General features: G+C 39.5%; 1 protein-coding gene across 1 annotated transcript in view; it reads right to left on the bottom strand.

Annotated features, from left to right (window-relative positions):
- LRPPRC (leucine rich pentatricopeptide repeat containing) overlaps window positions 1-646 on the bottom strand; it is an 85,831-nt gene extending 85,185 nt beyond the window's left edge. The window contains exon 1 of the mRNA XM_072410289.1: window positions 489-646. Within this exon, the coding sequence (XP_072266390.1) occupies window positions 489-595 (107 nt within the window). The 5' untranslated portion in view covers window positions 596-646. The remainder of the gene's footprint in view (window positions 1-488) is intronic.
- Window positions 647-16,025: the final 15,379 nt, after the last annotated feature.

Genomic DNA, 16,025 nt, shown 5'->3' with positions numbered 1-16,025 from the left:
GTCTGATTGGGTAGGTGCACACCTGCTTCTTCAAGGCGCAATTTTGCACACATTACCCGACTCTCAGCCCCTCACCTGGCACATTCGTTAGCTGGAGACGGGAAGCGGTACCGGCAACCTCCCCCATTCATTTACTATGGGGGCTGAAATGGGGAGACGCTACATTTCCTGCCATAAGGAAGTTGTAAACGCTATTTAAAGGCACCCCAACCTCACTATGAATAAGCCCAGACAGCCAAGCAATTAGCATTTCCTGAGAGAATTATAAATATCAATTCTGCTGCAGTATTAAAAGCATTTTTATGACCCTGTCTTAGTATGGGGAACCCAGGACAGGTCAGGCAGCTCAGTTCTCCAAGGTCAAAGCTTGTCCTGTCAGGTGGAAGCCATATGAAGAACAAGAGTCCCATACAGGACATGACACACACTGACTGACATGTTACTCAGACTTTGCAGATATACACACACCAGACGGGACAGGCACTCACCTAACGGACACTGGCGCTGGCAGCACTCTATAGACAGTGCTATAGGCCGGGAGGAAGCGCAGTCCCTGGCGAAGGACAAGCCGAGCTCCTGCTAATAGTGCAGCCATGTTCTTCACAACTCACGCCGGCCAAGGACAGTGGGAACACGTGATCACACAGCACCAAGTCCACGCGAGAGAAAAGAGGAAGTGACGTCACGGAAGACGGAATTCTGGCACTTCCGCCAGTAGAGCGGTGGTGTGCTGTCATGGCAACCTTGGTGCAGCTACGGTAGTAATGGAGAAGTCATGATTTGCTCCAAATAGATGGCTTCTCTTAATAAAAGCATTAGGCCAGTGCTAGCTGTTCTAGAGAAATGTTAACGTGCAATCCCACCTTTGCTATATTAATAAAAAATAAAATGTTTTGAAATTGTCAATTTACTCAATAAAAGAATAAAGCCACATAAGAGTGTCTTCAGAGTTTTCATTCTGTTATTTAAAAAATACTTTATGTTTAATGAGGCAGTCAGGTATGATTTAAATAGTTAAAGAGGAATAAAACTCAAAAGTCCAACAAAACAAGAAAAAAATACACTTACCTTCAATCCTGCATGCCAGTCCAATCCATCTGGAGGTTTCTTCCATTGGGTCCTTCATCGTCCCGGCATCCGTCTTCCGGCCGGCGATCTGGGTGTCGCCATCTTCTTTTTTTCAGCATTCTTCCTACCTCACACGATCCAGGCTTGAGATCGGCATTTTTTTCCCTTTTCACGAAAAGGCTTCTTCTGCTGCTCAGGCATGTGCAGAAGGAGCGACCAAAAGCCTCCTTGGATGTGTGACATAGGTATCCCGGGAGGCTTTGTGCTACCATTCATTCCCTAGGCGATCGAGAATTGGGGGGCGGTACTGCACCTTTTTTTTTTTTTTTTTTAAAAAGGGGTGTTGCATTTAAAAAACAAACAGAGTTGGTACTTTTCATAAAGGGGTTGTCTACCCTGCGTAAAGTGAAAATTCTGAGTTTAGGTACGCTTTAAAAAACACTTTATGTTTAATGCTGCAGTCAGGTATGACTTTTAAATAGTTAAAACTGTCCAAAATGCAAATATTATGGTGGGTCGGATCTCTAGCATGAAGGAGAAAGCCTCTGGGCTGTTATTTTTCAATTAATTATTTTATCTACCAGACAGGACACTGCAGTGCCTAAATTTTAAAACTACAAAATGGTATGTAAGTAGCTCTGGTTTGTCATTTCTTGCTTGGTATCTAGTCACACTCATTCACACTCACACACTCCCAATTATGTAACCATTGAAGCTAAGTCTGTATTCTGTTACTGTATAGTTTTCAATGCTGCATAGTTTGCAATATTATCTTTGCAATAACAAAGTTTGTACAGTTTATCAGTTAACCTGGGAATCACATTTTAAAAAAACAAATTTTACCATAATTGACATTTCCTATTCAAGAAAAAACTTCAAATTGCAATACACAGTTCTACAGTAAACACAGTCTTTTTTTTATTCTGAGGCATGTTTAAAAAGCTTTTTAACCTTTACATGTTTACATGGCTTGATTACATATTAACCCCCTCCCATTCCAATGAATGTATATTTTAGGTTTTTGAAATAATCAGAAATCAGAATAGCATTGCTTCCTATTAATTGTCCTGGACGTAAACTCTCTATGTTCACATAGTGGTGTATTTATTTAAGGGGCAGAAGAAAAGATAATGTGAATAAAATTGCTATGTAATCTTGCATACACAAAAGGAGAAAAATGTTTTACCATATTTCTAGAATTCAACTGATTATGTTGGTAAAGGGTGAAGCAAGGAAAATTAGTGCAACATAAGTTTTTTGAAACAGAGCTCTATTAGGGTTTTTCAGGATTGTACCGGGGCAAACAACCTTATTATACTCAACTGATTGTTCAACTGATACAAATGTAACTCGTACATCTGAGGCAGCAATCACTGCCCACTCCTAGAGTCATAAGTAAAAACACTTGGAGGATTTATTTTTAAAACCATTTACATTTAGGCTATGTTCAGACTGGCAGTGAGTTTGCAGGGCAGTTAGTGCTTCCATTTACTAGTGAACTGTTGCCTCGAGAAAGAAACTACTTGTAGCTTCTATCTGTGACAGCCCTCTAGCAAATGAATATGGTCAGCTGTGAGCAGTTCAATACCACTTACTGCTGCCGCCCCCTGGTTAATCTGCAGGGGGCAGCAGTAAGTGGGCTGCGTAATATGTTGGTGCTACCGGTATATAAATCCTCTTTATTAATAATAATAATAAAATGGGCCCTGGTAGGCTCCTTATCATCCTCCATGATTTTCACATCCACCTTGGAATGCACTGCCTCCTTGATGTCCACCACCTTAGTACCCTAATTTACCACTGGTAGAATGTGGTTTGATGGCATAAACTCTTAAATTTCCATCTTAGAAATATTTAGCAAAACCACTTTCACCACCATTTCAGCAGCTACCATGCACTTTACTTCTTCTACATTCTCTGTTTTTCTTTTTCCTTAGTTACAATATCTATGTCCACCCCTGCGTTCAAAGCCCCCAATGGCCACCTCCTTGTTTATAGCCTCCTAAGCCAATGCAAATCTATAAGGACAGGGGAAAGTCCCTTGAAAGGTCCTTTTAAACCAATAAATTAAATACAGCTCAAGCAAAGGTAGAAGGCTTTGGGGCGGTCTTACAAAAATGTTTTACCATTACATTAGTTTTTTGGTTTGTAGTAAACTTTTTTTTAGGGTGGGGAGGGCACAAAAAGGAGGAGAGGGTGGTGGGTTTGAGGGAGCAGAAGTAAGCAATGGCATGATTTGCTTTGTCTGGCAGTGGGATTGTTGGCCAGTGCATCATCATTCAGTAACTGGAAATATGGATAGGCTTGCAAAAGTAATACATAGGCAGTTATTACATCAGCAACAATAATTGCACCCCCACCAACACCATCTAGGTGGCAGATTGCATGTTCCTAATTTTGGAAATATACACTCTATCATAGGGAGGAGAGTTTATGCCGAGTGATGCAGCTAAAAGGTGTATCCTGCCATGGGTGTGTGGAAGTCATCTGAGATTCAGACCCGATACACTTTAGTATAGGTCTGGCCTTCTAATTTAGCAGTGTGGAGGCATACATCTCATGTATATTCTGCAAGCTCTGACCACTGTTCTATTTTGGACACCCAAGTCTCTGCACCAGCAACCTAAGAGTACTTCCTCATAGTGGTGAAAGAAAGCTCGTGTCTCCTCTGCTGTAATAAATTTAGCCATTTTGACCTTGTAGCATTGATACAGTGGGCATCTAGTGATTTTGATGTGACCTTAGATTTGATGTGGTTTGTATTACTAGTATTATTCTAGTAGTAAAGAGGAAAGGTTACGCTCCAATTTCCCCATAAAAGCATGGCAATCTCTGAACAATGCTAATACGTGTTGCACGTCATCTTTGGTGGCTATAAAGCTGGAAAATTACTTCCAGGGGACAGAATTGAGGAAATGATGGGCTGGCATGTGGGACCTGGTACTTTCTGTTTTCCCAAGCAATTTACTAATTATTATCCAGTATTTTACGCAGCACTTTACAAAGCCCATAGTCATGTCACTAACTGTCCCTTAAAGTGGCTCACAGTCTAATGTCCTAACATAGTCATATGTCAATTTATTATTATTATTATACAGTATTTATATAGCGCCATCATATTATGCAGCGCTGTACAAAGTTCATAGTCGTGCCACTAACTGTCCCTCATAGGAGCTCACAATCTAATGTCCCTACTATAGTCATATGTGGTTAATGGAGTCTAAGGTCAATTTTAGGGGGAAGCCAATTAACTTAACTGCATGTTTTTGGGATGTGGGAGGAAACCGGAGTACCCGCAGGAAACCCACGCAGACACGGGGAGAACCTGCAAACTCCATGCAGATAGTGTCCTGGCCAAAGCCCTGGGACTTGGCGCTGCAACAAACAGAGTGCTAATCTCTGAGCCACTGTGCTGCCCATACTTCGTTTTGGTGACAACTCTTAGGGTAATAGTTGTTGGATCTGCTCATTCTTAACTCTTCTGAGGGATTATATATAGCACCATTCGGGGAACTCAGTAAGAGGTTTAAGAAGGCTGTTGCAAATGGAGTACAGGTGAGCTAGTGTTCTCAGTAAACGTGTTGCCATTTAAAATTACACTCAGACAGAAGAGGAACTCAGCTACTGTCCAGTTGTTGCGTGAGCAGCAGCCATTTTTAAAAAGTTTTCCAGCCCAGAGGAGTAAGAGATGTCCAGGAGTATTGCGAGTGCTGTTTGTATGATGACACACACCCCTCATCACACACCTTGTGTTTGTTACTGTCACTAAAACTAATGTACCGCCTTAAGCCCCAAGAAGTCTACTTCTAGTCTTTTACAATATGCTATTTTCCCGGCTGAAACAAATACTCAAATGATGATGATTATTATTATTATTATTATTATTAATAATAAAAACCCTTTTTTATAAAGTGCCAACTCAATACTCAAAAATGAAATGAGGAATAATGGTACATAGAGTTCAAAATGTAAATAATTGGGTTTTAAATTTATTGTGATACAAATTTTGCAGGTTACAAATTAATTATCATTGCTAAAAAGAATTTTAGGTTGTTTAAAATTTGTGAAATTATAACTAAATCAAGCATTAGAATTGCACTATTTATCACAATTACATTTGTTTAATTGCTGGTTAAGGTTCACCTGAACTTAAGTGAAGATTTTCTGTCTTATAGGGAATATTTGAAAATATATATTGCGCCCAGTATTTTGAAAAATGTACCTTTTGGTTAGGGTTTTCCGTTAAACTAGCAATGCATATCCAGTGTAAGATCTAGGGCACTGCAGTCTTAAAAAAAATAATTTCACTGCACTTGGAGTGAAAATTGGTGATCTTAGCGCTATACTGCTCACTGTTGTCCTTGCTGTAGGCTCCAACATGAGGAAGTAAGGCCCTGCCTTAACGAAGCTGGTCACCTTCACACCAAGACACATTGCAGAACAAAGCACAGGAAATACTGATAACTTGTCCATTACAGTCTCCCTCTTTTATTTGTTGGGCAAAGCTTTCAAATCTTAGTTATACTTTTTATTGTAGAACATGTTCTCATCCTACGTGGCCTGTCATTAAAAAAAGTTCAAGAAATTCTTTAATTATGGCTTTTTAGCGAATTTAAAATGGTATTCTTTTTAAACAAATTTCATTTTCCATTGTATTTTAATGACTATTCTATTTTTTTATTAGCCATTCTTAGCCTTCATCTAAAAAATCCAAATGATTGCAGACTTTCTGCTTTTGTTACAACTTTGAAACTTTTTTGGAGAAGGCAAGACATTCTGTTTTCTCTCTTTCAACAAGTTCAGTTCACGTATCCATCAAATAACAGCGAGTGTGTAACAGTTAAGTTTCCTGTTAACCAACATTGTAATTATTACTGAAGTACGACAAAGACAGACATATTTGGTCATGAGAAGCTTTTTATCTGCTGCACAGTGACACGTAACATTACATGTTGTCTTATACTTGATTATTATTATTTTAAATGCATTATTTAAATCATCCTAGTGAAGGGAAGGTAGTCTGTGCTATGCAATTATCTGTCTAAAGCTGACATTTTACAGAGCTTTTAGAAAAAAAGACTTTTATTGTTCTCCAAACAACTTTGCTTTAAAAGTTTTTTTTTTCATTCCTAATTCTGTGGGCTTTTAATAGCATGCTATTATTTATCAGCATTAAGCTTTTTATCCATTTTGTTCTCGCTAAATATGGGTATGGGTCCCTTTGAGAAATCATTTTGATGATTCAGTGATTGCACAACCACTGGTAGACAGTATCCCGGCGTCGGGTTTATTGAATTGTAGACTCTTCTTGCATCCACCTCTTAAATGCAGGTAGCAGAACACATCTGAATGTAAAGGACTGTGCAGCAGTTATGTTAAAGTGGACCTGTCAGCCTTGTAAAACTCTTGAAACTAAAAAGTCCTTATTAAAAGCTGGCATCATATGGTGCATGCTGCTTCATTTGTTAACTTAGGTCTCTATTAAAAAATGTTTAACCCAAGATTAAGGCAGGTTTCACCCAAGATTCACACATTTGTTTTTAACCTAAATATTGTTGAGAAGTGGATAGACAATGTCCCTTTTTCAGTATACAAATGTACTTGCCCCTAATGAACACTGCATCCGCAGCTGTAAGGCTCTGGTCCGACAACAGTACTAGCCAGACACCGGTCCCCCAATCTAAAACCTCTTTACCTATTCTAGTCTTTACCTATAGCAGGACCCCCATCAGTCTCGGTAGACTGGTTACATTTCCCAGCACATGGTTGCCCCCAGTGCGCAAAGGATGGTGTCCGGGGAAGGGCTGGCAGAGATCCAGGAGCCCACAGATAATGCAGTACCAAGATTCCAACACAAACAAGTCCAGAATACAGAGCGAGAGGTCATAAACAGGTAATCCACCAGACAAGGGCAAGACAAATGCAAAGTCGAAGTAACAGACAAAAGGTCGGTCCAGGTGGCATAAAGTCGCAGGGTCAGGAACAGGCAATGGTCAGCAACAGTAAAGCTACGTACACACGTCAGATTTTTATCGCCCGATAATCGACATCGGCCAATTATCGGGCGAAAATCTGCCGTGTGTACAGTCGGTGTCGTCCGGACGACCGACCTGCCGGATCCACGGACGATGGACGACAGCCGATCCTAATGAAAGGGAAGGGGGAGAGCGCGCAGCAGGGTGCCGCTCCGTCGCTCTCCCCCTCCCCTCTCCATAGAGCATGAACGGTGCTGTATGTACAGCACCGTTCATGTATCGTGCACTCCCTTGTCGTTGGAAAGGATCGTGAAAGATCCTTTCCAACGACAAAAATTGGAAATGTGTACGCAGCTTAAGTCAGACAAATTTACACTCCAGTAGCAAGATAACCTAACTTAACATTACAACAAGCATTGGTGACCGGGAGCAGGGAGGCTATAATGTCCCAGCAGCCAATGGCAGCTCAGGATTGAGTCAGGAACTAATCTGCTTCTAAAATCCCCTTCAGCTGTGCACAGCCTCAGAGTATGTGCTGGGGATGCCGATAAAACACATCTCAGGCTTAAAGGGAAGCAGAGGTTACTGGACAAAAAAAAGCGATACTGTGATGGCACACAGCACGGGATTGTTGGACAGGTAAGCATCTCCTAACAGCAGCTGTGTGTAAAATCCTAGCTGCTGGGAAATTTACTCTTGCACACATGCACAGTAGTTACTCTATTCTGCCCTAGCCAATCAAAATGGCTAAAGCTGGCGAAACCTGGACGAAGACTGGGTAAAGATGCTGGAACCAAAGACAGTACAAAGAGAAGGGAGGGCATTAAAAAATTGCAAATAAGCAGGTGTGTTTGTTTTTATATTGCAGAACAAATACTGTCTACCCCTTGTGCACTTTTGAAGTTTGGTTCTTTTTTAAAATTTGGAGAATTCTCCTCCTCCAAACTTGTAATGAAAACAGCTGGCCATATTGGAATAATCACCTCTTGTTTGAAAGTCTTCCTTTCCTGAGGCACCTTAATGACAAAGGCCACTAGAATAAATAGAGTAAATATCCCTAGTTGGGACACCTGAAAATGTTAAATACTGTACCCTACTATGTCCAAAATGAAAAGTCTTTGTTTTAGATATACTGTAAGGCCCTGGTGCAGCACCAGTGCTCGCCAGATGCCAGTCCCCTAATCTAATGCCGAACTCTTCACTTATAGCTTGCTCCATCCTAGCACATGGTTGCCCCCAGGACTTCTGCACGTAAGGGATGTGTTCTGGGAAAAGACTTACAGAGGACCAAGAGCCCACAAAATGCAATACAAAAGATTCCAACAGAGGCAAGTCCAGAATACTAAGACAGAGGTCATACACAGATAATCTGTCCACCAGGTATCCAAGGGTATCGACAAAGCAGAGTTGGGGTCACAGGCAAAAGTCAGTCCAGGCAGTATACAATGGCAGGGTCAGCAGGGTAAATCCAACAAAATAACACACCAGCAGCTAGTCAGCCCTTCCTAATGCTACAACAAGCAACTTGGGTTGGAGCAGTGACACTATAAAGTCCTAGCAGCCAATGGCAGCGCAGGATTCAGACCAGGAACCACTCTGCTTTTTGGTTGCATACACTTCAAATCCCTTTCAGCTGCATACAGTCAAAAGAAGGGGATGCCAAGAGAACATTCACAGCTAAAAAGGCACTGGGGATGCCACAGACTTCAGAGCAAAGGGCTTGATATCCCCGTCGCTGCTGTAAGCGACTCCATCAGCGGGAATAAACAGTGCCAGCTTAACTGTGGTGGCTTACTGCACGGGATCGCTGGCCAGATAATCATCTCCTAACATACACCTCAAAAACTGCCGAAACAATGGGCCTAATTTATTAAAGCTCTCCGAGCTGGAGGGGATACACATTCATCAGTGTAGCTGGGTGATCCAGCAAACCTAGAATGAATTTCTTCAAAATGATTTGCTATTTGCTATTGCTATTTGCTGACTATGAACCCAACCCTACCCAACATCCCATTAACCAATTATTATTCAAGGCACTGATATATGGCATCCTTATTTATTACTAGGATGGGGGGTGTACAATAAATAAGTGCTTTTGAGAAGTGTGTGTAAAGTATAATTTAAAATAATAATAGATTTACTAAGTTTTGAAGGTAAAAAGACACTATTGTCAGTTGAAACATAAATGTTGGTACTATTGTGTTATTTTTTTTCTTAAAGCTAACATGGCAATTTATTTTGATCTGATATCAAACTGTTTGGATTGAAACTCCAGGGCCCAAAAAGGCATGATTGTACTGTTTGGTATAGGTATGCTGATAGATGGTTATCAGTCAAGGGAAACATTTGGTAAATATATCATTTTATGTACAGTACTAAGAATATTATTAATCATTCACAATCGTTCATCTGAAATTATATATTATAACCTGACAGAATCAAAAGGCTGGATCTGACTTTAAATTCTTAAAGTATCAATTTTCAAACGCTTTGTTTTCTTATGGTAAATAGAGGGTTGTTATGATTGAATAATTCTTTAATGGGAATTAAATATGCCATTTTTCTTTCTGTGCCTTCTGTAAAGGAATCTTATTTTTCTCTACAAATGATGCAAAGAAAATACTGAATAGTAAATTGTTGAAATAAAGAACAGGAATGAAACAATAGATGGGGGTTCTTTAAATCTATATTTCACATGATTGATACTTCTTTTTAAATTTAAAATGGTTTGTTAAACACAAAAGACTCTATGATATATTTTCTTACAACTTAACTTATTTAAAATGTATACAAAATTGTGAATGTTGGCATATTATTGGAATAAAACATAATACATACCAAATGCAAATAAAAATAACACGTTGTTTTATTTGAAAAGAGCAGCAAAATTGTTTTTAAATGCTTTACAATGTTATTAAACTGTCAAAAAATGCAAACAATGCAAATTGTATTACTCACCTTGTCTCCAATATTACTCACAAAAACTCCAGTATCCTCAAACCCATTCTGTGAGCCCAGACTACCACCAACACATCCCCAGGGTGTTTTATTACATCAGTGTTTTTTAACCAGGACCCCTGGAACCCTTGGGTATTTCCAGAGGTTGCTAGGGGTTCCTTGACCCATGAGCAGTTTGGACTTCTCAGGTTAGGTAATTACATTGTACATATGTACTGTGAGCTGTGGATATATTAATATTATTATTATTATTATTATTATTATTATTATTATTAATAAACAGGATTTATATAGTGACAACATATTACGCAGCACTGTACATAGTAATAACAGCAGGGGTTCCATCAAGACCTGGACATTATTTCAAGGATTCCACATGTTAAAACAGTTGAGAAAGCCTGCATTACATCAACACTGGTGCGTGAACAATGCTGCAGATATCTCATGGCCTGAGTATTGAAAACAATGCAGATGCAGGTAGAGGAAGAAGAGAACAAGATGCCACATGCCTAAATTGGAAATCCCCCCTCCAAAAAAAATGTTGTAAAAAATTTTGCAGAACAATGTGATAGCTTCGGTGACAAAAAAGCTATGTTTTTAAATTATCCTTTTTTTTCAATAGTATGAAATGTTTAAATTGATTAGGTCTAATTAGAAAGAGTCAAATTGAACTAAAAATTCAGATAAATTCAGAAAAAAATATAAAATGTTCTGCTGTTTTCCGAGAAATGGTGAGAAAAGACATGATTGCTGCATTAAACTGTAGGTTTAAAATATAAAGAACTAAGAATATTCCAGACCTTTAACAAGTCACAATATATCATTGTACCTGGAAGTGTCCAATGTAGCCAACTTGTATTCAGCTCTGTTTAGTCAAATGAACAATGCAAAACAAATGTAACCAACCTACAAAGCAACCATTAACGAGGCTTTAGTGCATGAGCAGATTTTGTAGAATATGCTTGTGGCTTCTTTATCCAATTGAGGATATGTTGTGTCTTGTAGACTGTTTTCGCTAAGGTTGTAGTTCTCATCTACTCATCCACGATATGTGATACTAGATACGATTTATGTACCAAGCTGCTTTCTTTTGTTTAATACACACTAAAATACATTTTTATATCATGTAAAAGCCAAAAAGTTAGCAGTTTGACCTGGATGTTATGGTCCTTTGCTCTAGGCCTTAGCGTTATTGTTAATAATTGTGTATTATTAAAAACAGGATCAACTTTTTGTGTATTAAAAAATTATTTAAAAAACTTGAAAGTTGTAGCAGTAATCCAGTATAAATATGTGGGTATGAATATGTGTGTGTCATATGTGAAATGTGTGTGATGTAATGTGCTACAATACGGACACAATACAGTTTATTAAATGTGCATTGTATGTAGTTTTTTTGACACAGAATACAATTTGTTGTCTTTATATGGTAGCCCTTGAAAGTACCACTTCTTGTTCACCAAATCTTCCTCCAATACTTACCTTGGGGACGTGGCTTTTTCTGTCTTTTGCTGAACATTGGAGGATCTTTTATATTGCACATAACACATTACATTAAAAGTCAAGTTTAGGATAGGTGGACTGACCAGTTAGAAGCAAATCATAAGCCCTCAATTTGTGTATTTCATTCCTCCAGCACAGCAGTGTTTGGATCTATTGGCAAATGTAGCCCACAGTGGCCCCTGTGCAAAACTGACTTTCCCTCGTCTCCCTATCCAAAACTCCCTGACAGCACATTTCATTCCAAAGGGCTTTTAGTCCACTAAGACATAATATAAGGATAAATGAGGCAATGAAAGGGCTGCTGTGGGGGTCCCTGTTGACTGAGGACAATCCAGGGCCCTCATGCAATGAAACACTTTGCACCGCCCTATGTTTGCCCCATTTGTATATCTTTCATTTTCTTTGTCTTACCAGCAAGGGTTTACTGGTTAAACAATTATCTTAGTCCCTTGACTATGGATAGTTAGAGCTGAATGTTTTGTGCAGAAAAGTCAAGGCTATATTATATAAACTGCGTGAATTAAGTTCCACATTTAGAAAACATTGCTTTTAGTTTCCCAGTGATAGATTAGGTCAGAGGTAGGCAAACTCTTGCCTAGCCAGTATTCCAGCCCAGCCTAATGACCCCCTAGTTATTTATTGTTGGGTCCGGCCTAATTAAATTGTCGCGTTATCGCGTGTTCCCATGACATCATCATGTTCCCACACAGTGATCCCAATTACTATGCCTAAAGAGCCGAAGCAACGAGCAGCTACCTCGAACATCATGTCTTTAACCCCGAATGGACTGACAAATTATTCTTTGTCCAATGCGGCAACAAAAACCCGTGTTTAGTGTGCAACAACACCAACAGCACTTTCAAGCGGTCGAATTTCAAGGGGCATTTCGATGCCAAGCACGCGCACATGTACAGAGACTTTTATTGACTTCTACCGTCAGCTGCCACATGCTTAGTTTCCAATGTTGTTAGCCCGTGCCAAGCGTGTGATCGCAATGTTTGGCAGCACTTATTCGTGCGAGCAGCTGTTCTCCAAGATGAAGTTTTGTAAGAACAAGCTGCGCTCTCAGCTTACTGAGAATCACCTTAATGACATTCTGTTGCTGAACTCCTCATCATTAGAACCTGATCTTGTATCTGTCTCTAAGAACATGCAACATCATGTTTCCCATTGATCGTACTGTATTTTTAAATAAAAAACCTTTGCAGGCAGCGTAGCCAGAGCTGCAGCCGCTCTGCTAACAGCGTAGGGATCTGTTCCTGCCAAACTACTGTTCGACCAAACGGCATCCCTAGCATCCCTGCGGTTGTGCACGGTACAGCATGGTCCAAGGGTCCTCCTGCAAGAAGCAAGTGTGCTACTAGGTGCACCTCTTGTGCCACCTGGGGCGAGGCAGCTAGTTGCCCTGCCACAGGGTGGGGCAAGTTAAGTTTAAATTCCCTGCGGCCTTGTATTTGATTACCGTGATAACCTCTGTTGTCTTCCTCCGTGACTTGTCACCAGCTCGGACTTGTTACCAACAGCGACCCGGCCTGATTTCTGACTTTGCATAAACTCTGCCTGCCCTGACTTCGGATTGTCCCTGACTATGCCTTCTGCCTCATCCTTCTGTACCTCACTTTATTGGACTGACCTTTTGTGTTTGACCTCGGCCTGTATCTGGATTACGCAATAAAGGTTGTTGAAGGGATTCCTGGAGTTGGTGGTGATTTGTGTGCCCAGGCGCATTACAACTGCTAAGTAGCATAAACACCTGCTTTCTCAGTTTCATTGGTGTTTTGGTTTTATCACTCCAAATATTGTGAATTTGTAAGTAATATTATCCAAAATAACCAAATCTTGACAAATCTTTTGAATTTAAGACCCTGTTGGGCGTGGTAATTCCTTGTAAATTCCTTTCGCTTGGCCAGCCATTTTTTTTTCTTTTAGCTTAAAATGTTTTTTCTCATCTTGTAACAAATACACAGCATGGAATTGAGATAAATAGAAATGTCACAGTGACAAAAGCACATCCAAAAAAAAACACCGTATAATCAATTGTTACAAAACATTTTTTAGATGGTGTTCAAAAAAGAAACAACAAGCAAACAGCAATGTTCAAACAATTTATAACAAAAAATCATTTCGAAAGCAAGAGCTTAAAAAATATATAAAGAAGTGGTGCAATGAACAATACAAATCTTTTACATTGGATTTATCCAAAGTAAGACTGTTAGAAAATGCCATGAATGTAATTATACTGTTTATACTTTGTCCTCAAGGAAACAATTGGGTTGAAACAATATTCAGTATTCTGGTATCTTGTGCTGTATTCAGTAGAGCAATAAATACAAAGAATGCATTCCCTCTTTCTGGTAGTAACTGGGAGGAATAGAAAGGATACAATTATCAGATATTTTGTAGCATTTATTGCAACAGCCTCTATGCTTATGTTTCTCATTTAAAGTGACTGATCACTTATTCTCCCATAGTATAGCCCTGTACAGACATTAGATAGATGTCAGATCACTGTTATTGTCATGTTCCATGGAGAGAGGAGAGGGAAGGATAAGCAAGCGGCACCCCGCTGTACTTCCCTCCATAGTCATTGTTTCACCAAACACATGTCAAAAGGAGAGGATAACTGTTTGTCCTAGAATCATCTGAAGTGTATACAAAAAAAGAGCAATTTGATTTAGAACAAAATAAAAAGATTATGTAAAGAACTCAATGTCAAAGCCCAACTCCAGGCTAAGCCTCCCTGGCCATCAACCTTTTTTCAAGTCTTCATGCTGATCATATGACCCATTGGGTTCTCTTCTTTTTTTTTTCAAGGGTTGGGTGATCTTGACATAGTAAATGTTATTGATCCAGCATCATTCTCTGCATCAGTACGTATTGCTGAAGAATGTTATAATGCCCCTCTTTAAAGTAAACCCTAATATGAAAAATTGCAACAAAATAGGTCCTTTATTGCAGAGGGGACAGGCAATGTCCTTTCTGCAATAAAATAACCATACCTGCCTGATCAAATGTCCCCTTCCCTTTGCGGGTACTGTCAGTGTCTTCCTTTCTTCTTCCTAGTTCTCAACTTTTGCCATCTTGATTGACCAGGCCAGATGGCGTGACGACATTTAGTCCCAGGGGGATCCTGGGATACCCAGTGCTTTCCTGCATGCACAACACAGCATACTAAGAAAAGAAGCCAAAGATAACACAGATGAGTGTGAACCTGCCTGATCGAAAATTAATTTCCACTTTAAAGGGCATGCCAACAACACCCTACATTCACAGTAGTGCCCTCGGTACTCTGGGTCTCGGTTACATATACGTATATCCTTAGTATCTTGTTGTAGGGCTCTTTTTCTAAATCCGAGGTAAGTTTGGGGTTGTTAAGTAACACAGCAAGGAGCATTTCTATTGGTGGTTATGATTGGTAGGGGCAGGAAGGCTCTCCATTCTGTAACTCCTCATTGTGGGATGCTATGCACTGCACCTAGAACAGAACAGGATCCTGCCAGTACTTGAATCTGCAATGCAAAAAATCAAAGGAGGTAAGAAGTCTTTAAACAATTTCATGGTGTTGCTGGACTGCATGGAATTCTAAGTGTACATTAAATTATTATTATTATTTTTAACAAACAGTAATTATATAGCACCAACATATTACACAGCGCTGTACATTAAATAGAGATTTTACATATATTATGTTCAAGCATTATTGACTATGTTTTTTTCTTTTAAGCACTTTAGTTGTACTATTCGAAAATACCAACTGCATTGCTACCAAATGGTAAAATTTTACTGAAATCTGCCAATTTTTTTACCAAAACTTTGGCAAAACGAGAAATGAGATATAGTTTGTTGTGTTTCAGTAAGTCAACCAGAATCCCAAACAACAGGTGGCAGAATAGAAAAGGGGATATAAGAGAGAAAAATGACTTATTTTATTCTGTACAGAGTATAATAATGTGAGCACAAAGTGGATCACAAACTAAATGGAATTGCAATTTGGTGCCCTGACGTGATGGGCCTCGGGAGCACCTGCACTCTCTACGCCTCCTGTAGATACAGGTTAGCTATTAACGATCAGACAGAGAACAAGCTAATGAAAGGCTTCAACTCAGGTATTGATCTAATAACTGTCATCTTGTAAAAGTGATCAGAGATTTCTTTTGTCAGTTATAGAAGGAACTACTCAGCTTTGATAATTTGGAAGCAAAAGATGCTTCATAACTGATTTTTCCTCTCTAAGTTTCCCAGCTGCTGTTTTATTTAGCTATGCTGGCTAGATGGCCTACAGCGACTGCGGGCAATGATTCCCCCAGTGGCATGCATGAGCTGCCCAGCTATCCTGCAAAATACATTATGGCTGAATTTGCCCTGAGAGTTTGGAAAGATCTAAGGTCTTAGGAGACTAAAGATGTGTTTTTTTCTTTGTTTCAGCTAGCAGTATGAGCCTGTGGCATTTTAAAATGCAAGTCATTAGCGTCCACAAGGGTGATGTTAATATGTCTGTGTTTCAATCTCAGGACATCTTCC

Source organism: Pyxicephalus adspersus, chromosome 4 (assembly GCF_032062135.1).
Source record: "Pyxicephalus adspersus chromosome 4, UCB_Pads_2.0, whole genome shotgun sequence".
Classification (NCBI taxonomy): Eukaryota; Metazoa; Chordata; class Amphibia; order Anura; family Pyxicephalidae; genus Pyxicephalus; species Pyxicephalus adspersus.
Note: the sequence above shows the minus strand (reverse complement) of the source record. Positions and strands in the feature narration are given on the sequence as shown.